At 39.3% G+C, this 22,097-nt stretch overlaps 1 protein-coding gene across 1 annotated transcript in view; it reads left to right on the top strand.

Annotated features, from left to right (window-relative positions):
* ryr1b (ryanodine receptor 1b (skeletal)) overlaps window positions 1-22,097 on the top strand; it is a 104,599-nt gene that overhangs the window by 39,201 nt on the left and 43,301 nt on the right. Inside the window, 33 exon segments of the mRNA XM_051869470.1 lie at window positions 10-215; window positions 355-529; window positions 1,879-2,087; window positions 2,169-2,521; window positions 4,855-4,984; window positions 5,075-5,235; window positions 6,001-6,163; window positions 6,297-6,383; window positions 6,500-6,726; window positions 8,273-8,717; window positions 10,220-10,786; window positions 11,033-11,233; window positions 11,332-11,443; window positions 11,931-12,074; window positions 12,222-12,495; window positions 12,971-13,088; window positions 13,211-13,343; window positions 14,453-14,547; window positions 14,716-14,851; window positions 14,940-15,123; window positions 15,212-15,323; window positions 15,800-15,920; window positions 16,054-16,223; window positions 17,519-17,739; window positions 17,825-17,915; window positions 18,025-18,165; window positions 18,252-18,415; window positions 20,576-20,654; window positions 20,744-20,833; window positions 20,948-21,088; window positions 21,174-21,251; window positions 21,335-21,410; window positions 21,522-21,645. Coding sequence (XP_051725430.1) covers window positions 10-215; window positions 355-529; window positions 1,879-2,087; window positions 2,169-2,521; window positions 4,855-4,984; window positions 5,075-5,235; window positions 6,001-6,163; window positions 6,297-6,383; window positions 6,500-6,726; window positions 8,273-8,717; window positions 10,220-10,786; window positions 11,033-11,233; window positions 11,332-11,443; window positions 11,931-12,074; window positions 12,222-12,495; window positions 12,971-13,088; window positions 13,211-13,343; window positions 14,453-14,547; window positions 14,716-14,851; window positions 14,940-15,123; window positions 15,212-15,323; window positions 15,800-15,920; window positions 16,054-16,223; window positions 17,519-17,739; window positions 17,825-17,915; window positions 18,025-18,165; window positions 18,252-18,415; window positions 20,576-20,654; window positions 20,744-20,833; window positions 20,948-21,088; window positions 21,174-21,251; window positions 21,335-21,410; window positions 21,522-21,645 — 5,728 coding nt within the window.

The following is a 22,097-nucleotide window of genomic DNA, read 5'->3' as shown; positions in this document are numbered from 1 at the left end:
CTCCCGCAGGTGGTCATGGTGTTGAGAACACACGTGGAGATAAAGTGCGTATCTTCAGGGCCGAGAAGCAGTACGCTATCACCTCAGGAAAATGGTACTTTGAGTTTGAGGCCGTAACCACAGGAGAGATGAGGGTGGGCTGGGCTCGACCGAACGTCCGCTCTGATGTTGAGCTTGGTTCTGATGAGCTGGCCTATGTCTTTAATGGAAACAGGGTCAGTGGTGTCATATTAATTTAATTCTGCTGTGTTATATGGTAATTGGACCAACATATATTGTGTGCCGTAGTTGCTGATAGACTATTTTGTATAGCTGCAATAAATGCTAAATGACTCTCCTCTGCTCTCCCTGCAGGCTCAGCGATGGCACATTGGTAATGAGCCATTTGGTCGTCAGTGGCAGTCTGGTGATGTGGTCGGTTGCATGATAGACCTCACTGAAATGAACATCATGTTTACTCTTAACGGAGAGATGCTGATCAGTGATTCTGGCTCTGAAATGGCCTTCAAAGACATTGATATTGGAGACGGTAAGGATTTGGACTATAATGATGTTGTTTTTTTGTAGTACAGTTTATCAGTGGGGTTTCGATGAGGTGTTTTTAGAGGTAATGTGTTTTTTTTTTAATAAGCTTTGTTGTTTAGCCAGTTAGAAAAAGTCTGCAGATACTTTTTGGTTGAGTCTTAAGAGGTTTGTTTCCACAGACACAAATCAATCCTAGTCTTGGATTTAAAAAGCTGTGTAATAGGAAATTTACTTCTGATTGAATGGTTGTTTTTAGTATTAAGGAAAGGGATTCAATTTATTAAATGGATAATTCTCCCAAAACTGAAAATACTCATAATTTACTTCCACTCTTATGTTGTTCCAAACCTGTATGAGTTTCTTTCTTACATCAAAGACAAAATATAAATTTTTGAAGAATAGCCTGGCTTGGCTGCTGCCTAAAGATATCATAAAAACTTTCCATATGATTTCCATACCCAATATGCTACATTTTAAGACTTGTAAAGCCATTCATCATTGTAATTTAATATGCAAATTTAATAGCAAAATCTAATATGGCAACTTAGATGTTGATGAAATTTTTGGCAGAAAATGCACAAGAATTAATGGCATTTGGCATCAAATGGGGTCAGCTTGCACAGTTACAATACGATATGTAAAATGTATATTTTATACATTTTGCGAAATGCTGCGTTTTGCGATAATGTATGCTGCGCTCACGCCATGTCATAATAACCATAATTACGAGATGACAACACATGACTTTCTCAGAGCTGTTCATGTCCTCAGACTCGGAACCATGCATTTCTATAGCAACACTATCAATGCCAAATTGAATCTTCAGTGGTCACATGGTACAAGTTGGAGCTCTCAGAAAATTCCCAGTTTACAAGTTGTAATTATGAGTTCTATGAGGACGTGAGCGTTTTTTACAAGTCTTAATCTGGTAATTACAGTAATTATGACATGGCATGAACGCACCTATGTATTGCAATTTATTACCTTTTTTAACTGAAAATGGCCCCAGAGGAACTGATTTAACCTCAGCTTTGAAGTCCATAGCTAAGGCTAATGCTAGCGCCATTACCAGAGTCCCCAGGACACAACATTATCACGATTCTTCAGTCATGATACAAATTTATTGCAATTATATATATACATTTTGTGGCATGCTAAGTATTGTGAAAACATATATAGCTGTTTATTACCTTTTTCAACTGCAAATGTCCCCAAAGAAGAAGATGTATCAGATATTTTATATTTGTAAAACAATATTTCTACGCAAAATATTACGATTCTATGTTGTTTTGATTTTGTTTTCCCCCACCCCTGCTCTAAATCAGCCTCTTTTCTTTATTTTTCTCTCTCCAGGTTTTATTCCAGTCTGCATGTTGGGTCTTTCTCAGGTTGGCCGTATTAACCTAGGTCAAAATGTTAGCAGCCTACGCTACTTCGCCATCTGTGGGCTCCAAGAAGGCTTTGAGCCATTCGCCATCAACATGAAGAGAGACATCACAATGTGGTTCAGTAAGAGCCTGCCCCAGTTTGTCCCGGTTGCCACCGACCACAACCACATTGAGGTATCTTTGTGACATTTATTTGAGTTTAAAGTTAAATATAAAGTTTATGGACCCGTTTTAATGTTCTCATGTGGCCTGTAGGTCTCTCGTGTGGATGGGACCGTAGACAGCGCCCCCTGTCTGAAAATAACCCACAAGACTTTTGGATCCCAAAACGCCAACACAGACATGTTGTTCTTCAGACTGAGCATGCCTGTAGAGTTCGACCTGACCTTCAAGGTGCCTGCTGGCACCACTCCCCTCACACGGACCCTCACCATCCCTGAAGACGAGGTGCTAGAGGTGGACCCCGACTCTGAATTTGAGGTGCTGAAAAAGTCAGCCAGTCGCAAAGAGCAGGAGGAGAAGGAAAAGGAGCCATCCGTGCCCAAAGATATCCCAAGCAGTAAAGAAAATGACAAAGACACTGCATCCGAGAAAGGAAAAAAGAAAGGGTGAGAACTGAGGACTTTTAGGAAGCTTATCCTGACATTTGTCCCAAAGATGCATAAGTATCACAGAATGATCCCATGCAACACGTGTCCTATATTCCATTTGTTCTGGGGGTTTATGATAGGGTTTGGTGAAAAACAAACCAAAATGTATTATTTAACCAAAATCCTGAACTTGGCTGTTGACTACACGTTCGTGAGACTCTGTCAGTGCTGCAGTTTATGATTTCTCAAGTTGTGAGAAATCAAGTTTAATAAATATGCAACATGAAATATAATGCTTAGAGATCCCCAAAAAGCATCTGTGTACTTTCTTCACTGAGTTGAAAATCTCTGGACCAGAACTATGTTTGTCTGATGACAGTCAGACTGACAGTTGACAGATGTGTATCTTGTATGTGTATCTTGTTACAACAAACACAACTGATATATTCACCTCAGAGAAGAAGGCACATAGGTTGTATTTCATGTTCCGTTTTTGTTCATCTTGATTTCTCACAACTTGTGTGCTTTTTCTGGGCGGGTCATAGTGAACTGTGGCGCTGATAGAGTCTCACAAACACATAGTCTTGCACAGAAGACCAATGGCCAAGATCAGGGAGAACAAGGTCAATTTTAGGGAGAAATATCCCTTAAAGTCTGAACTAAATGTAATGTTTCAGACACTTAACTGCATGTTAATTGCAATTGGATTAAAATATGTTATGGTTTAAATTGTAATTAAATGCAGTTATCTGAACTTTAAAGTGCTTTTTTGACCCACATAAGTAGGACTTGGGTACATCTTTATATATAATTTCATAATTACTTCTATTGTCTTGGAAATATGGATAAAGTGTACTGGCGAATGTAATGACAGATATTATGATAAACTAAAATATACTTCGCTGTCATTTCTATTGAAACTTGTATATCATGTATTTAAATATATTTGTAATTGCGCAGTTGCAATGTAATAAATGTAAGTAAGGGATAATGTACATCCAGCTGGTTGTTATCTCAGAATAAACTTCTTCAGGCTGATACAAGACCTCTCCACTTCACGTCGGAGTCCTGATCACCCTGTCAGGGTTTATTCTGAGATAACAACCGGCTGGATGTACATTATCCCACTTATTACACGGCTACTTGCCACATAAGTAAATAATTAGGCACGAAATATTTAATCTGAGTCGAAATATTTTATTAGCTCTTTAAACACAAAGCTTCTGCGGAGAGATCAGTTGCTAGCGTGGCAAGTTCAAACTAGACTGACATTTAAGGGATACGGTACAGTCATATCACTTATTAAATGCCATTTCGCCACATAAATAATTATGGGGATAAGAGATATTGATCTGAGATGAAACTGTTTTAAAATCGTACCTGTTTGTTATGTTATAATTCAACAGTGTACAAAACAGTAGTCGCAAAATGGCAGCAGCTGCGTTTGTATAAAACAAGAGAGTGCGAGTCCACGATACTGGTTGACAATCAAATAACTGTACACAAAATATTGATTTGATTTAATACTTTATTTTTTTACTTTAATACTTTAGTTTTAATACTTTATTAGCTCACCAAACGCAAAACTTTGATGAAGAAAAACCATTCCTAGCAAGCGTATAGTGCTGCTGACTTCAGTAAATTGGATGAGCCTGTGTTTTCTGTTTTCAGCGGTTGTTATCTGGGAATAACATACCGCTGGATGGTGTGATTGACCAATCAGAATCAAGTATTCTACAGAGCTGTGTAATAATATTACATAACACACTACAGTTGAAATTATAATCAAGTTACATGTGCTTTAAGATCTTTGGCATGACAAAATAATATTAAAACAATTATTTAAAATGTACTAAAGTAAAACTTTTAATTTGACATTATTACAAAATGAGCTTTACAAGTGCACTTAAGTGTGTTAAGAAACATAGGCCTTGTTCCAAACAGCACATTTCATATGCACTTACGGTCCCATTTGTCAAAAGGGTGCTCACAAGCGCCCCCTTTGTGGCCGATATGCACCCTCAATGTGCACTTTTGCCAAGCTCCGCGGCTGACTTCTTACCGACAGTCAGAGTGGCATTACGTCACGAAAGTGCAGACTCATAGGGAGACCGCAAGTCTGTAGGGTGCCATTTGGGACAGGGCCATAGTCATGAAAGTGTACTCTCTTTAAGTACACTTAAGTGGCCTTTTATTTCATTAATATTATATTATCTCAAGTGAAGTTTTTTTTTTTTAAATATTCTTTTAGGATTTAAAGTACACTACAAGTGCACATTCAATACAAACGCACTTCATTTTTACAAGAAAGTCTCTCGTTCATGCTTGACCACTCAAATGTATTCCCTCAGATTCCTGTTTAAAGCTAAAAAGGCAGCCATGATTACCCCTCCTCCACCTCCACCTCTTATGCCCCGTTTGATGGAGGATGTGGTGCCTGACGATCGTGACGACCCCGAGATCATCCTCAATACGACCACAGTCAGTCTTCATTACAAGATCTGTCGTATATGATAGACTTTCTGCTCTTGTTTTCTCACTTATCCTGCTCTCTCTGTCTCCACTGTGCAGTACTATTACTCAGTCCGTATCTTCGCTGGGCAAGAACCTAGTGGGGTATGGGTGGGTTGGGTCACCCCAGACTTCCACATGTATGACCTCAACTTCGACCTGTCTAAGGTCCGTACTGTCACTGTGACAGTTGGAGATGACAAGGGCAACATACACGACAGGTGAGATTCAGCTCATAAATGTGTCATGTCAAACTATTGAAATGTGGGCTATGTGGATAAATACAAGAAGCTGCAGTGCGGAGAAGCATGTAGTTAAAAATAAATGTTCAGTATAGTGAGGTGATGTAGGTGAATATCGATTTTGGTGATGTAAGAGCACTGCACTAGTGACCTAGTTCAGAGCGGAAAAAAGAGAGATTTTACCTTAAGAAACTGTGAAACTGAAAAAGTGTAATGCCTATCATTTATAATATTTACAGTATAGTATTTTGCACACATTCAAAAATGTTGCCACTAGAAAAACAAAAAGAAACAGAAAAAAGATGTTCTTTTAGTATTTTCTTCTTGTTTTTCAGGTGAAAATGTAAGAAGCCTTAAAACAGCATGCATTTATTTGAGAACCAAATTAAAATAATAAAACTTGTTTTCAGAGAGTATGTTTTGAATTTCTTATCTTTTTGGCAAATAGTTCTTATTTTAAGGACCAACCTCACAATTTTTTTGTCAGATTTATGCTTAAATTAAGGAAACACTATTTTTTTTTTTTTTTTTTACAATGGAGTGAGAAAAATAACTTAATTCAAGGCATAATTCAATGTTGAAAACTGCGCTGCTTCGAATTTTTTATCAGAATTATTACAGAATTTATTTGAATTAGAAATCTAAAATAAAAATAAAAGTATTCTTCCCTTCGATTAAGCTATAAATATTTGTTTATTCATCACTCTGGAATACGACACTTATAATAATCTGTTTGTTTATCAGTATGAGGAGAAGTAACTGCTATATGGTGTGGGGAGGAGAGTTTGGCAGCAGCTCCCAGCAGAGGTTCAGCCAGGAGGATCTAGTGATTGGTTGCTTGGTTGATCTGGCAACAGGTCTAATGAATTTCACAGCAAATGGGAAGGAGATCAACACTTTTTATCAGGTGAGTGCAGCTCATCTCTTTAAAGGTGCTACTGGCATTTATAAATTCTGTTTTTAACTTTCCTTAGCACCTGTCTTAATTTCTAAACTGTTAGGAGTGCATATTGTTCATTTGAACTCAAATGCTCTCTCAGGTGGAGCCCAACACTAAGCTGTTTCCAGCTGTGTTTGTATTGCCAGGCAGCCAGAACATGCTGCAGCTGGAACTTGGAAAACTTAAGGTCAGCTTTATCCTTTGCTTCTGCCCTTAATGTCATCAGCTTTCTTTTTAGAAGTCCTTTTACTAAAGATTTGTTGTCTTTTAGTTACCTTTCTCACTTTTTTCTCCATCCTGTAGAATATCATGCCTCTTTCAGCAGCCATGTTCCATAGTGAGCGCAAGAACCCGGTGCCCCAGTGTCCTCCTCGGCTTGATGTTCAAATGCTGACCCCTGTGATCTGGAGCAGGATGCCCAACCACTTCCTAAATCCACAGGTGGGGCGGGTGAGCGAGAGGCACGGCTGGATGGTGGAATGTACAGATCCTCTCACCATGATGGCTCTGCATATACCTGAAGAGAACAGGTACTGTAGGATGAGTCGAGAACAAAAAATAAATAAAACAATAATTTTGGGGGGAAAAAACAAAGCAAAACAAATTGCTTCAAGAGTCTTCAGTATAGTTAGATTCAATTCAATTCAATTCAATTCACATTTATTTGTATAGCACTTTTCACGATACATATCGTTTCAAAGCAGCTTTACAGAGAATGCATGTCAACATTACAATTTGGAGACTGCAGTTAGCTAATAATGTAATAATTTAGGCGATTAACATACAAGCACTGTTAGCAATTTAATTGGAGGTAGAAGCAAAGAGCTCCTGGAAAAATGAATTGCATATTAACAATAATTAGGATTTATAGAATGTGAATGTGCGTGTTGATCCAGATGTTGCATCTTCTGAAGTCATCGCAGGAGTTGGCGCCGTCTCTTCCAAAGTTTTAGTCATCTGAGGTCTTCTTAAGAGGCTGGATCCAAACTGAAACTGATGTACTCTCTAGTCACCTCGGGACGGGCGTCCCGAGGTAAAACAGAAAAGCAAATGGAGAATAATTAGCATAGCCGCTGTTCATAACATAAGCAAAGATAGTCATGTGCAATTGATCTGTTATGAGATGGATTATGTGAATGCTTGGCTGAAGAGATGTGTCTTTAATCTAGATTTAAACTGGGTGAGCGAGTCTGAGCCCCGAACATTATCAGGAAGGCTATTACCGAGCAAACACTCAGAACACCCTAGCAACCATGTAGCAACAACCTACCAATGACCCAAGGCACCCTAGAAACTGCAACCACTCACAACACCCTAGCACCTGCATAGCAACACACTAGTAACCACCAAGCATGACCCTGAACACCATATTAACTGCATAGAAACAATTTAGCAACCACCTAGCAAATACCCAGAAAACATCCTAGCGGCCACACAACAACACCCTAGCAACCACATAACAACAACCTAGCAAAAACACAGAATACCCTAGCAACCACATAGAAACTGCCTAGCAACAACCCAGAGCACCATAGCAACCAAATAGTAGCATCCTTGCAACCAGCCAGAACATCCTAGCAGCCACATAGCAACACCTTAGCAATGACCTAGAACACCCTAGTAACTGCCTACCAACCAACTAAAACACCTTAGCAACTGCATAGCAACACCCCAGCACATCATCATTTTTAAAAAAAAAATTCACGTGCCCTCACAAACTTTAATCAAAATAACTTCCCCTCTCTCTTGCAACGATATCTCTTCTCTTCTCTGATGACGTGTTTACTGGGCGGGACAAAGCACAAGGGTGGGACAACCTGTCACTCACATGAGATCCACCAATAGCAAACCACAATGATCCAATCAACTCCTCAAGTCCCGCCCTACATTTTTTCACTTGGATGTACATCACAATAAGGAAGAAAGGCCTGTCGCAACTTCTGTTCAATGCTGACTTTAAACTACTTCAAATTTTCTGACCATGCTTTCCTAAGCCAACATTTATCTAGTATTTGTATCTTTTTTGTCTAGTTATTGTGTATTGTTTGACAGTTGACATATTCCTCTCATATGCAGGTGTATTGACATCCTGGAACTGTCTGAGCAGCACGACTTGCTGAAGTTCCACTATCACACTCTGATGCTTTATTGTGCCGTGTGTGCGTTGGGCAACAACCGTGTGGCCCATGCCCTCTGCAGCCATGTGGACGAATCCCAGCTCTTCTACGCTATTGAGAATACCTACCTGCCCGGCCCTCTCCGCAGCGGCTACTATGACCTCCTCATCAGTATCCACTTGGAGTCGGCCAAACGCAACCGCTTGGGAACCAACCGCGAGTTCATCATTCCCATGACAGAAGAGACACTCAGTATTAAGCTTTTCCCAGATGCAGAGGCAGCCCTTGACCTGCCAGGAGTGGGCCTCACGACCTGCCTCAGACCCAAGCTACACTTCTCCCCCATCAACTTTGTGGGCACTGACCCAGATCTCTACACCCTAAGCCCTATCATCCCTCTGCAGGTACAGTGGGATCCAGTAGTGATTGTTGGTACATATAAGGGCTTTTCACACTTAAAATAGTTAACCCTGGGTCTTTCTAAACCCCAGGTAAACGGAATCCTGGGTTATCTTGCTTCACTTTTCACACTGCTCATAATTTATCCGGGGTTAACAATTAATCCTAGGTATTCATAAGCTGACATTTCACACTGTACATTCCCATGTCCAAATCCCGCAAATATGCGCTGCAATGTGGGGTTTAAAGCGGTGCTCCGAAGCAGGGTTTCATAACCCTGGGTAAAAAGCGGTGCTAACCTCGCTTCTAAATTACAAGTTTGAAACGTTCCTTTACCTGGGGTTAAAAGTGGTGTTTAGAACGATGATAACCCAGGGTTAAGCACAGTGTGAAAAGCCCTATAGATGATACACTAAGAATATAAAGGTGCAGTACTTGATTTCTGAGAAACACTGTTGATATTTGAAATCAGCAGACAATCAGACAAACAGTTGCGGCCTAATGGTTAGAGAGTCGGACTTGTAACCTGAAGGTCAAGGTTTCGAGTTTCAGTACCGGGAGGAAATGTAGGAGGGGAGAGTGAATGAATAGCGCTCTCTTCCACTCTCATTACCCACAACTAAAGTGCCCTTGAGCAACTCCCAATCACTCCCAGGCGCCGCAGCAAATGCTCCGGGTGTGTGCATGTTCAATACTCACTGCTGTGTGTTTGCATTTGAATGGGTGAAATGCAGAGCACAAACTGCGAGTATGGGATACCAAACTGGGCTACATGTCACTTCACTTCACAATGACACTCAAAACTGTCCCGTTACTGTAGCTAATATTACAACAACAGCATATATTGGTTCTGTGAAACAGCAAAACCAGTGTTACTCAAGTATCAAGGAGAAACAACGCATTAGGCCTTCCCACTTTGGTCTCTCCAGCACTGGAAAACCTTTCTAATATTGATGCAGATCCTAAATCTCTTGCCTGATCATAACCCTTCTTTTTCCAGTGATATTCCTCTGATCTTTTCTTTTTTGTAATGTCTCTCAGCCATCTCTCTTTCTACAGTCTTTCTTCAAATCTCCCTCTTGCTCACTCTCTCTCCACCCCCTACTGCTGATTGGCTACAAGAGTACAAGTTGTAATGCTCAGTCTGATCGGTCCGATCCACTTTGTTGTTTTTTCCTATTTAGACAGCCAGGACTACATACGTACAAACATTTTTAAGCAGACACACACAAATATTCACAACATTGTTTGTTTGGGTGTTGATTTCAACGTTCAACAGTGTTTCTCAAAAAAGCTTACTGGAGCTTTAAGGACCAACAAGAAAAATTAAGTATTAACTGAATTCTGATTAAGAATACCTGAGGCATTGAAATGCAGGTAAAGATCATTGTTATAGCATTTTAATGATACAGTATAGAATGAAGAAATGTTAATAAAGCATTGTATTTTACAGTTGTTGAAAGACGATCTCTTTGTTAATATATGTGCACTCTTTCTGCTTTTACAGGAGCTGAAGACCAAGGCTCTAAGCATGCTTACAGAAGCCGTGTTTGATGGCAGCCAGGCCATGCGTGATCCTGTTGGGGGCAGTGTTGAGTTCCACTTCGTTCCCATTCTCAAACTCATCAGCACCCTCCTCATTATGGGCATCTTCAACAATGAAGACGTCAAACACATTCTCAAGATGATTGATCCCAGTGTGTTCGGGAAGAAAGAGGAGGCAGGAGAGACAGAGGAACCAGGAGAGGAAGCTGCTCCCAAAGAGGAAGGAGAGGAGGTGAAGGAGAAAGAAGAAGCGGCAGAAGGAGAGGAGGAAGCCGTGGATGAAGGAGTTGGAGAGGAGGAGGAGGAGGAGGAAGATGAGGAGCTGAAAGCTCTGAAGAAGGAGGAGGGAGAGGAAGGAAAAGAGACTGAGAAGGCGGTGGAGGAGGAGGAGGGAGAGAAAGTGGATGGAGAAAAAGCAGAGGAGGAAAAGGAGGCAGAGGAAGTAGGAGAAGAGGCCAAAGAGGAGGAAGAGGAGGCACCAGAGGAGGGGCTACTTCAAATGAAGCTGCCAGAGTCTGTAAAACTGCAGGTAAATGTAATCTATCTATCTATCTATCTATCTATTCATCCATCCATCCCTCCATCTTTCTATTCATTCATCCTTTCATCCATCTATCCATCCATCCTTCTATTCATGCATTCATTTGTCTATCTATCTATCTATCTATCTATCTATCTATCTATCTATCTATCGTCTGTCTGTCTGTCTGTCCATTTTTCTCTTGTTAGTACTTTTTTAATACTCTCTTTGTCTGTCTCTCCCCCTCTCTTTTAGATGTGTACTCTTCTACAGTATTTCTGTGACTGTGAGCTCAGACACCGAGTTGAGGCTATTTTGGCATTCTCTGATAGTTTCGTACAGCAGATCCAGTCAAACCAGCGTGAACGATACGGCGAGCTAATGAGAGCATTTACTATGTCTGCTGCAGAGACGGCTCGCAGGACCAGAGAGTTCCGCTCTCCTCCTCAGGAACAAGTATAAGACACACTTCCACTTTAAGCTCTTCTTTAAATCCACATATGATTTTAACTGCTTTCAGGAAGACTGATCACTGATTGTGAGCATATATGTAGGTTTTCCTGTTGACTAACTTCAAGAACAGCCCAGAAGATGAGGATTGCCCCGTGCCAGAAGAAGTGAGGGAAACCCTCCAGAATTTCCACAATGACCTCCTAAATCACTGCGGTCAGTGTTCAAAACATCCCACAAAATTACTGTACAACCACATTACAACACCAGCATCTGCTGCTGAAAAATCACCTGAAAACTGATTCAGTTCTTCTTCTTGAGGATTCTAACAAATTATGACACACAAAAATGATGAAGAAGACTTAAGCCTCGTTCAGACTATCAGTCCAAATCTAATTTTTGTGCAAATACGATCATATTTAGCAAGTGTGAACGGCAAAATATTGCATTTTTGGAAATCTGTTTCAGTGTGAATACTTTAATCGGATTTTGCAGATTTTCCGGAAAATGAAAGAGCACCACGGGGGACACAAATCAGATCTGAACAGTTGCGATACACATTGTGGACAGTCAGTCATTTAGATCAGATTCCAACTGGATAAACAAATAATCAGATGTGAACATAGCCTTAATGACTGACCAAGCCTGGACAAAAAAAATCTGGACTATGTGGTTCTTACCCATATTTGTTTTTGTATCTCAGGTGTCCACATTGAAGAAGAAGAGGAGGAAGAAGAGGTAGAAGCGTCTCTGAAAGGAAAACTGCTCAGTTTGGTGGAGAAGGTCAAGAACCTTAGGAAGAAAAAGGAAGAAGAGGAGCCAGAACCAGAGGAAGAGCCCAAACCTGGTGAGTAAATGTAGTAAAACATCTTGAGAAGGTTGTTCAGATTCATCTCTCTCATGGTTGCACCACTTTTCTCAACTATAGATCAAAATGTTCTTTTTTTTTACTGTGTGTTTGTCTAAAGTTTCTGGATGTCATTCTATTCCTCAGGTAGTTTACAGGAGCTGATATCCCACACGATGATCCACTGGGCTCAGGAGTCCTTTATTCAGAATCCTGAGCTGGTGCGGCTTATGTTCAGTCTTCTCCACCGGCAGTATGACGCACTGGGAGAGCTGACCCGCGCCCTGCCAAAAGCTTATGCCATCAATGCCGTGTCCATACAGGACACAATGGACCTGCTGGAGTGCCTGGGTCAAATCCGCTCCCTGCTCATCGTCCAGATGGGCCCGGAAGAGGAGAGGCTTATGATCCAGAGCATTGGGTGAGTACTTCAAATGACTGCTGAGCGGATACAGTACATAAAGTGCTTGACATCTCAGCCCATATTTGATGTACACTGCAGTTCAAAAGTTTGGGGTTGGTAAGATTTATTAATGTTGTTAAAAGAAGTCTTTTATGCTCACCAAGCGTGCATTTATTTGATAAAAAAATACAGTAAAACAGTAATTGTTTTCTAATTTAATATAATTTAAAATGTAATTTATTATGGCGAAGCTGAATTTTCAGCATCATTACGCCAGTCTTTACTGTCACATGATCCTTCAGACATCATTCTAATATGCAGATTTGCTGCTCAAGAACATATATTATCAATGTTGAAAACAGCTGTTCTGCTTAAAATTTTTGTGGAAACCATGATGCATTTTTTGGGAATTCTTTAATGAATAGTAACCTGAAAATCATATCATTTGCATCATTTGTGTTATTTCAAATGCATTTTGTCTCCTGTCTTGTAGGAACATCATGAACAACAAGTTGTTCTACCAGCACCCTAACCTGATGCGTGCGCTGGGCATGCATGAGACGGTCATGGAGGTTATGGTCAATGTGCTGGGAGGTGGAGGAGACTCTAAGGTGCTTTCCTGTTTTGTTATTCACATACTGAACATTTAAAGCTGTTTTCCTGGTCAAGGAAACGTCTCTGCAATTGAAACTGATGTAAAGGGAAACAAACATATTTTTTTGTTGTCCTATAGGAAATTCGATTCCCGCAAATGGTGACCAATTGCTGTCGCTTCCTGTGCTACTTCTGCAGGATCAGCCGTCAGAACCAGCGCTCCATGTTCGACCACCTCTCATACCTGCTGCAGAACAGTGGCATTGGATTGGGTCGGTTGCTTTGTAAAACGTACCTGACGCAGATAGCATAGTTTTATTATTGTTAAGGTCCATTCACACCAAGAATGAAAATGATAGCAATAACTATATTAGCGTCCACACGAATGCACAATGGATAGGGTGGATTCTGAATGGCTGTCAATGTTTTTATCATTTATTAGCTGGAAAAATATTGTTCCGACAGTGATTCCAATTACATCATACCTAAGTGTCGTTATCGTTATAGCTGTGATGTGGATTCCGTATAAGAATACAATTACTCGGATCAAATCACCAAACTGTACTACTTTCACTTTTGGTGTTGCTAAGTAACAGCACATACAAAACATATGACAATATATTTGTAAGCATATCTTTACAAATTCTATTTTGCTTGCTCTGGTTTCAGGCTCTTGTGTTGTGCTAGTTTCGTTGGATTTGAGCGTGGCATTTAATACCATTGACCATAACATAATAATTTTTCTTGAACGTCTTAAATGTATGGTAGGTATCGAGGGCACTGCACTACAGTGGTTTTCTTCTTACCTCAAGAATAGGACTTTTTCCTGTAAATTTGGGATTTTTTTCCTCATTATCTGCTCTTCTTTCCTTTGATGTGCCCCAGGGATCAATTTTGGGACCTTTATTGTTTTTCCTTTATAAGCTTCCTTTGGCCTATCAATTTGTATTGTGTTTAATGTGCGTTGTTTTTGTTCTACATACTCTTCTAAACATATATGTACTTTTACTTTTTCTCATGTTTATGGGAACCATATTCCAAGCAGCAGAACCTCGATAAAACAGAGTCTTTTTCATCAAATTTGTGTATGGACAGGGTAAAAAAAGTTGAGCCTTACTCACTTGATGTGTTTTATAGTCATGTCTAAAACCCACATATACAAGCTTTTCAAAGAACAAACAGGGAATGTGATATTTGATAACCTTATAAAATCGTAGTGTAATTTAGACTACGCCGACAATCATTTGATTTTTCCAATTAACCACTTAACACCTAGTTAGTTAAAAAAAATCTAAATAATATTAAAATAAAACAATTTAGATCTTGGTATTGTTATTATTATTTTTTTTTTATGATTTTTAATCTTTGTGTGTCTTTTTAGGGGTGCGTGGATCTACTCCTCTGGATGTTGCTGCTGCGTCCTGCATTGACAACAATGAGCTGGCCCTGGCTCTGCAAGAGCAAGATCTTGAGATGGTAATGCTCAGAAGTCAGAACCTCTCTCTCTCTCTCTATTCCTTATACGACCTTCTAAGTCATAGGGCTGGAGCATATCCTAGTTTCCTAGGCCAGATGCAGGGAAAGGCATCATGGACAGATTTATAATATACCACTGAATAAAAATTCATTGGTTCATTGTGCTAGGTGGTGACGTATCTGGCTGGCTGTGGTCTTCGGATGTGCCCCATGCTGCTGTCTAAGGGCTACCCTGACATAGGATGGAATCCAAGTGGAGGAGAGAGATACCTAGACTTCCTGCGCTTTGCAGTGTTTGTAAATGGTGAGCATGTTTAGTGTACTTCTGTCTCTGACTCCTGTGTTTTAAGGCATTCATAATTAAACTTTGTGTTTTTTGTCTCCCCCTGCAGGTGAGAGCGTAGAGGAGAATGCTAACGTGGTTGTTCGTCTGTTGATTCGTCGGCCTGAGTGCTTTGGCCCCGCACTGAGAGGAGAGGGTGGTGCAGGTTTGTTAGCCGCCATCGAGGAGGCCATTAAGATCTCTGAGGACCCTGCCCGAGATGGGCCAACTCCTAAAAAGGACAGACGCTTCATGTAAGATCCTACAGTGAATGTGATGCTTGAATTTAGCTTTTTATTTAAACAGTTTGACATAAAATTACCCCTTGTGATTGGTTCATAGGTTTGGAGGGGAGGAGCAGCCTGAGGAGAACAGAGTGCATCTTGGAAATGCTATCATGTCATTTTACTGTGCTCTTATTGACTTGCTGGGTCGCTGCGCTCCTGAGATGCATGTAAGTATAACAACTTAATAAATTACCTGTGAAGTCCATGACAAACGTAATGTATGTACACTATCATTCATACATTCAAATTGTTTTTGAAAGAAGTCTCTTCTGCTCACCAAGGCTGCATTTATTTGATCAAAAATACATTACAATAGTAGTATTGTGAAATATTATTATAATTTAAAATGTTTTATTTTAATATACTTTAAAATGTAAAAAAAATGTGATACACTGGATTCTTTGATTAATGGAAAGTTTTACAGCATTTATTTAAAATAGAAATAGAAATTTTTTAGCATTATAAACATCTTTACTGTCACTTTTGATCAATTTATTTCATCATTGGTGAAAAAAAGTATTAATTAAAAAAAAAAAAATAATCTTACTGACCCCAAGCTTTTGAACTGTAGTGTATAAGATGAAGGTCACATTTCAACAGATTTCCTGTGGACTTTAATTTTCAACCTGTTCTTTATCCACAGTTGATCCAAGCAGGTAAAGGTGAAGCTTTGAGAATCAGAGCCATCTTGAGGTCTCTCGTGCCCATTGAAGACCTGGTGGGAGTCATCAGCCTTCCTGTTCAGATCCCCACCTTAGGCAAAGGTACACAACAGAGCACATCTTTCTAATTTAAATCTTTCTTTTTCAGTCTTTTTTACTCTAAGGTGAAAACGGGCTTCCATAAAACTCACTTCTGCGTAATTAACTCTTGTTTTGTCTATGATACTTTTCATAGATGGTCAGATCGTTGAGCCAAAAATGTCAGCGAGTTTTGTGCCAGACCACAAAGCCTCCATGGTGCTTTTCCTGGACAGAGTGTATGGCATTGAAAACCAGGACTTCCTGTTGCATGTGCTAGAGGTGGGCTTCCTGCCCGATATGAGAGCTGCGGCCTCTCTAGATACGGTGAGCTTTTAATATTATCATTCATATTTCATCATCACTTCTATACCTTTCATAATATAATATAATTACTATAATATGTTGTGGAAACCTCATATCTAAATATTTAGTCGTTTTTATTTTTTTTGGATTGGATCATCAAACTGTTGGTAAAACCACATACAGTAACTCCACCCGTTTCAGAGAAGAGTGTCATACTTCATATGCACTTACGGACTTACAATGGCCGCCATGTGCGCACGATCATAAAGTCCACGATGAATAGCACTTCATCTTTTATAACTTAAGCTTTTGGCCAAATGTCAGAAAAAAATGAGCACCCAAATAGCTACAATTTCAGATGCTGCTGTTCTAGTGACGGACAAAACGCATATGTCCGACATTCTTTGGTCAAATACTTGATTTTGTTAAAATTTTAAAGGGTTAGTTCACCCAAAAATGAAAACTCTGTCATTAATTACTCACCCTTGTGTCGTTCCAAACCTGCAAGACTTTCGTTCATCTTCAGAACAAAAATGAAGATCTTTTTGATGAAATCTGAGCTTTCTGTGATTGACAGTCTGCACGACTGCTACTTTGACGCTTCAAAAAGTTCATTAAGAGATCGTTAAACTAATCCATATGAATTGAGCAGTTTAGTCCAAATTTTCTGAAGAGACACGCTCGCTCTCGTAACACAAAAATGAACCGCATTGGTTCTTGAGGAAGCTCAAACGTGCTGCGTAACACGAGAATGAACCTCATTGGTTCTTGCTGAAGCTCAAATGTGCTGCGTAACACATGATAATGAACTTCATTGGTTCTTGAGGAAGCTCAAACATGCTGCGAAACACGAGAATGAACCTCATTGCTTCTCACTTGTCAAGCGAACACCACAACTGATGTGTGAGTTGATGAATGCTTATATGTGAATAAAAGCCTAAATTAAATCTGTTCAACATATAAAGTGACTGAGTCTCGTCAGAAAATTTGGACTAAACCACTCAATTCATATGGATCAGTTTTACGATTTTTTAACCTTTTAATTTTTGGGTGAACTATCCCTTCAGTAATATAATGACGCATGCAAGTGTCTGATATCAACTTTCACAACACAGTGTTTAATTTAAAAAATACAGTGTTTTTTCCATTTCCTGAAAAGTAGCGTTTTTGGACATACAAGGATTCCGCCGCAATGTGACGGACGGAATATCATATATCATATTATTTCTCATATATCACATATCATATCATATATCTCATATCGTATCATATGATATCATGATAACATTGTGATCTCAATTGTAATGTTCCTCCAGGTGGCGTTTAGCACCACAGAGATGGCTCTAGCTTTGAACCGTTACCTGTGCTCAGCTGTGCTGCCTCTGCTCACAAAGTGTGCCCCACTGTTCGCTGGCACTGACCACCGTGCTATCATGATCGACTCTATGCTACACACCATCTACAGACTGTCCCGTGGTCGTGCACTTACGAAGGCCCAGAGGGACGTCATCGAGGACTGCCTTATGTCTCTTGTCAAGTTAGTTATCCACTCAGTACAGACATCAATACTAGTAATGCCTACTTACAATATTGACGTTAATAGTAATATTTGTGAATTTTAGGTATCTGCGGCCATCTATGTTGCAGCATCTGTTGAGAAGGCTGGTGTTTGATGTGCCAATCTTAAACGAGTACGCCAAGATGCCCCTAAAGGTATGCAAGTATAGTTATTTTAATTAGTTGGAGTGATTTTTGTTTTGTTTTGTTTCTTATCATCATATTTTTGTGCAAGTCTAATTAAGCTGATCCTATTTCTTTTTAGTTGTTGACCAACCACTATGAGCGCTGCTGGAAGTATTATTGCTTGCCAAATGGATGGGCAAACTTTGGAGTCTCATCAGAGGAGGAGTTGCATCTCTCTCGTAAACTCTTCTGGGGCATCTTTGAGTCCCTTGCGCACAAGGTTTGACAAACACAAACATGTCTCAACAGATAAATTCTTATTGAAAAAAAAGAACACTTACAGTTCTTGCCATCTCATCTCTGTAGAAATTTGATGCAGAGCTGTTTAAGATCGCCATGCCCTGCATCTGCGCCATAGCGGGTGCCATCCCTCCAGATTACGTGGATGCTAGCTATTCATCTGTGACTGAGAAGAAAGCATCTGTCGACGCTGAGGGCAACTTTGACCCCAAACCAGTGGAGACAACCAAGTGAGAAAAAGATCAGCTACAGTTAACTTGTAGTATTATTTCCACATCTTTGCATTAATATACAGTATGTGCATATGTGTATATTTCAGGTGTGTGATTTTTCTGTATTTATACAGATACAGGGTAATATGCATTTGAAACAGCAACACGTGCCAACCATCTTCCCAAATTTGTAATGAGAATCATTTGTAAATATGCCAACAAAATTGAAGCTTTAAAGGTGCAGTAAGCGATTTCTGAGAAACACTGTTGATATTTGAAATCAACCCAAACACACCCCTCCCTTCATTGCTCCGCCCCCAAAATGCACAAACACTCAATGCAAGAGTGGATGTCTCTTAATCATAGCTGAAGCGAAGGAAAATAATACTTTTAATGACACTCAAAACTGTCCTGTTACTATAGCTAGCCTTATAACAACAGCAAATATTGGTTCTATGAAACATAGCAAAACTCCCTCTTGCTCACTCTCTCCTCCCCCATCATGAGTGGACACACCCCCTACTGCTGATTGGCTACAAGTGTGTTGTGCTGCTCGGTCTGAGCCATTTTCAACAGGGTCCTCAGAAATCGCTTACTGTACCTTTAAGGTCTCCCAGCGTTTTATTCTGCCAAAATTAAAGCTCTATAGTTTAACATTTGAAACCAAAGAAATTAAGACAGCCATAAATATTAGTATTGTAATTATTGTAATTTTACTGTCGTACTCTAAAATTATTAACATTATTAAATACTTGTTTCATTTTTATTTTACAGTATACAATGTTATTATTTCAATAGTAATATATTTGTTGAATTATTTACTTTTTATCATTTAAATAATAATAAAAATAAAATATTATTTTGAATTGTTGTTATTATTTAATACTTAAATATTATTAATATAAATAATATTAATGTTAAAATAAATATTATTAAATTTTATTTTATAGTACAATAGCATTATTGCAATAGTAATATATTTATTTATGGATTTGTTTACTTTTTGTCATTTAAAGGTGCCCTAGAATTGAACATTGAATTTACCTTGGCATAGTTGAATAATAAGAGTTCTGTACATGGAAATGACATACAGTGAGCCTCAAACACCATTGTTTCCTCCTTCATATGCAAATCTTATGTGTGAAAAACACCACGGAAAAACAGGCGAATCTCAACATAACACAGACTGTGACGCAACAGTCAGGATCATTAATATGTACGCTCCCAACATTTGCATATACCAGCCCATGTTCAAGGCAGTATTAACGTCATGGAGCTGCACAGCCGAATCATAAGACGTTCTGCAGGTATTGTGAAGCATGCAAGCAATGACAATAGTGAAAATGGCAGATGGATCCATAATAACTGTTCATGATCCATGATATCATGATATATTTAGTGATATTTGTAAATTGTCTTTCTAAATGTTTTGTTAGCATGTTGCTAATGTGCTGTTAAATGTGGTTAAAGTTACCATTGTTTCTTACTGTATTCACGGAGATCAGAGCCATGTCGTTATTTTCGTTTTTAACCCGAAAACGCTTGCAGTCTGTATAATTCATAAACGCATCTGCATTCTTATCGAGTCTCTCCAACTGTGTGTAGCTTTAGCCCCGTTAGCCGTGCATCACTATCAAACTCATTCAGAATCAAATGTTAGCAAACATCCACAAAATACAAGCCGTACTTACGTGATCTGATATGCTGCATCATTTGTAATGATCCATTTTGAGAGTTATATTGTGAACTTCAGTATTCTTTATGCAATGTTTAATGTTGTCGCGAGCTTGGGGGCGGGGAGCACGAGCATTTAAAGGTGTACACACCCCAAAGCAGAGCATTTTAATGCCACCCCAAAATAGGCAGTTAAAACATGGTGTAATAAATGATCTGTGGGGTATTTTGAGCTGAAACTTCACAGACACATTCTGGGGACACCAGAGACTTATATTACATCTTGTAAAATGTCAATTCTAGGGCACCTTTAAATAATAATCATATAAATTTATTATTATTATTGTATAGTCCTATTGAATGGGAAAAACAGATTTTCTCTTTTTTTGTCCTTAGCTGATCAACACAAAGAATTCTTTTGAGGGAGTCATTAAAAGATTTATATTCAAATGAACAACAACAACAACAACAACAGATGATTCTGTTTCCTCTTTGTTTCTGCAGCACCATCATTCCTGAGAGACTTGATGCCTTCATTAACAAATATGCTGAGCACACGCATGATAAGTGGGCCTTTGAAAAGGTCAGTATCAGCACTTGTGCTCATTTTTGAAAGCCAAATGCATTGTAGGATTGAGAATAGGCTTTTAACCTTTTGTTTCCATTTTCCAGATCCAAAACAACTGGACATACGGAGAGGTCCTAGATGAGAACGGCAAAACTCACCCTATGCTGCGGCCGTACAAGACTTTCTCTGAGAAGGTCTGAATGGATCTTCTTTGAAACATATCTTTATTAAAACCTGTCTATTGGCTTTGTTTTGACAGTTGGTTGTCCAAAATCAAGGTCAGCCTCCCTTTCGTATTCTCTCTCTAGGATAAGGAGATCTATCGCTGGCCCATTAAAGAGTCCATCAAGGCTATGCTGGCGTGGGAATGGACTCTGGAGAAAGCCAGAGACGGAGAGACCGAGAAAACCGAGGTGAAGACCACCAGGAAGATCTCACAGACTGCTCAGGTAACAGAGAGATGGAACAAAGAAGAAGGAAATTTTATGTTTGTAGAAACCCAATATTCTTACCTATAATATATGTCTCCTGCAGGCCACCTATGATCCCAGCCAGGGATACTCTCCCCAGCCAGTGGAACTGACAGGCATGGCCTTGTCCAGAGAGCTACAGGTATATATTATTTATATTCATTCAGTATAAGACATTCAAAAAAGCTTGTGATTGCTTCATTCCTCATGTTTCCATCTGTTCAGTCTATGGCAGAACAGCTTGCTGAGAATTACCATAACACCTGGGGCCGCAAGAAGAAGATGGAGCTACAATCCAAGGGTAAGATTGTTTATTTTGTTCACTGTATAACTGCACAACATAATGTTCATAACATAAACCATGCCAGCCCTCAGACTATCTCCTAGATTTTGAGTTTTTTTGTGTTTATAGGTGGTGGCACCCATCCTTTGCTGGTACCATATGATACGTTGACGGCCAAAGAGAAGGCAAGAGACAGAGAGAAAGCCCAAGACCTGCTCAAATTCCTCCAGCTCAATGGATATGCTGTCACCAGGTACAACAAAAATGGCTTAAAACACAAATGAAATTTTGCTGTCCTTCGATGTTAATGTTATAAGGTCCAGAGGTGTCATTAAGCATTAAGCGAAAGTCTGTAAACAAGAAAAACAATAATTTTGCCCACAAATATACAAGAATCCACCAAAAACTTTACCTCCAAACACTGATTATGTATACATACGGTAGTGGCCAAAAGTGATGAAAATTGACATCTTCACCCTTTATTCAAAAATAAGAAAAATGTGTTAAATATTTTCTAAGTACATTGCGTAGTTTTGCTTTGGAGTCAATTGTTTTATTTGTGATAACGCAATGAAACATGCTAAATTTTGTGGATATAATTTTTTGCCAGGCTGCCATACAAAGAAATTATTTTCTCCCCAAAACAAGGGAGAACTAACGATTATGTTGTAGTCAATGTATGCTTTTTCCTGTGAGCCTGTTATT

The sequence above is a fragment of the Ctenopharyngodon idella genome, chromosome 18 (assembly GCF_019924925.1).
Source record: "Ctenopharyngodon idella isolate HZGC_01 chromosome 18, HZGC01, whole genome shotgun sequence".
NCBI classification, from domain to species: domain Eukaryota; kingdom Metazoa; phylum Chordata; class Actinopteri; order Cypriniformes; family Xenocyprididae; genus Ctenopharyngodon; species Ctenopharyngodon idella.
Note: the sequence above shows the minus strand (reverse complement) of the source record. Positions and strands in the feature narration are given on the sequence as shown.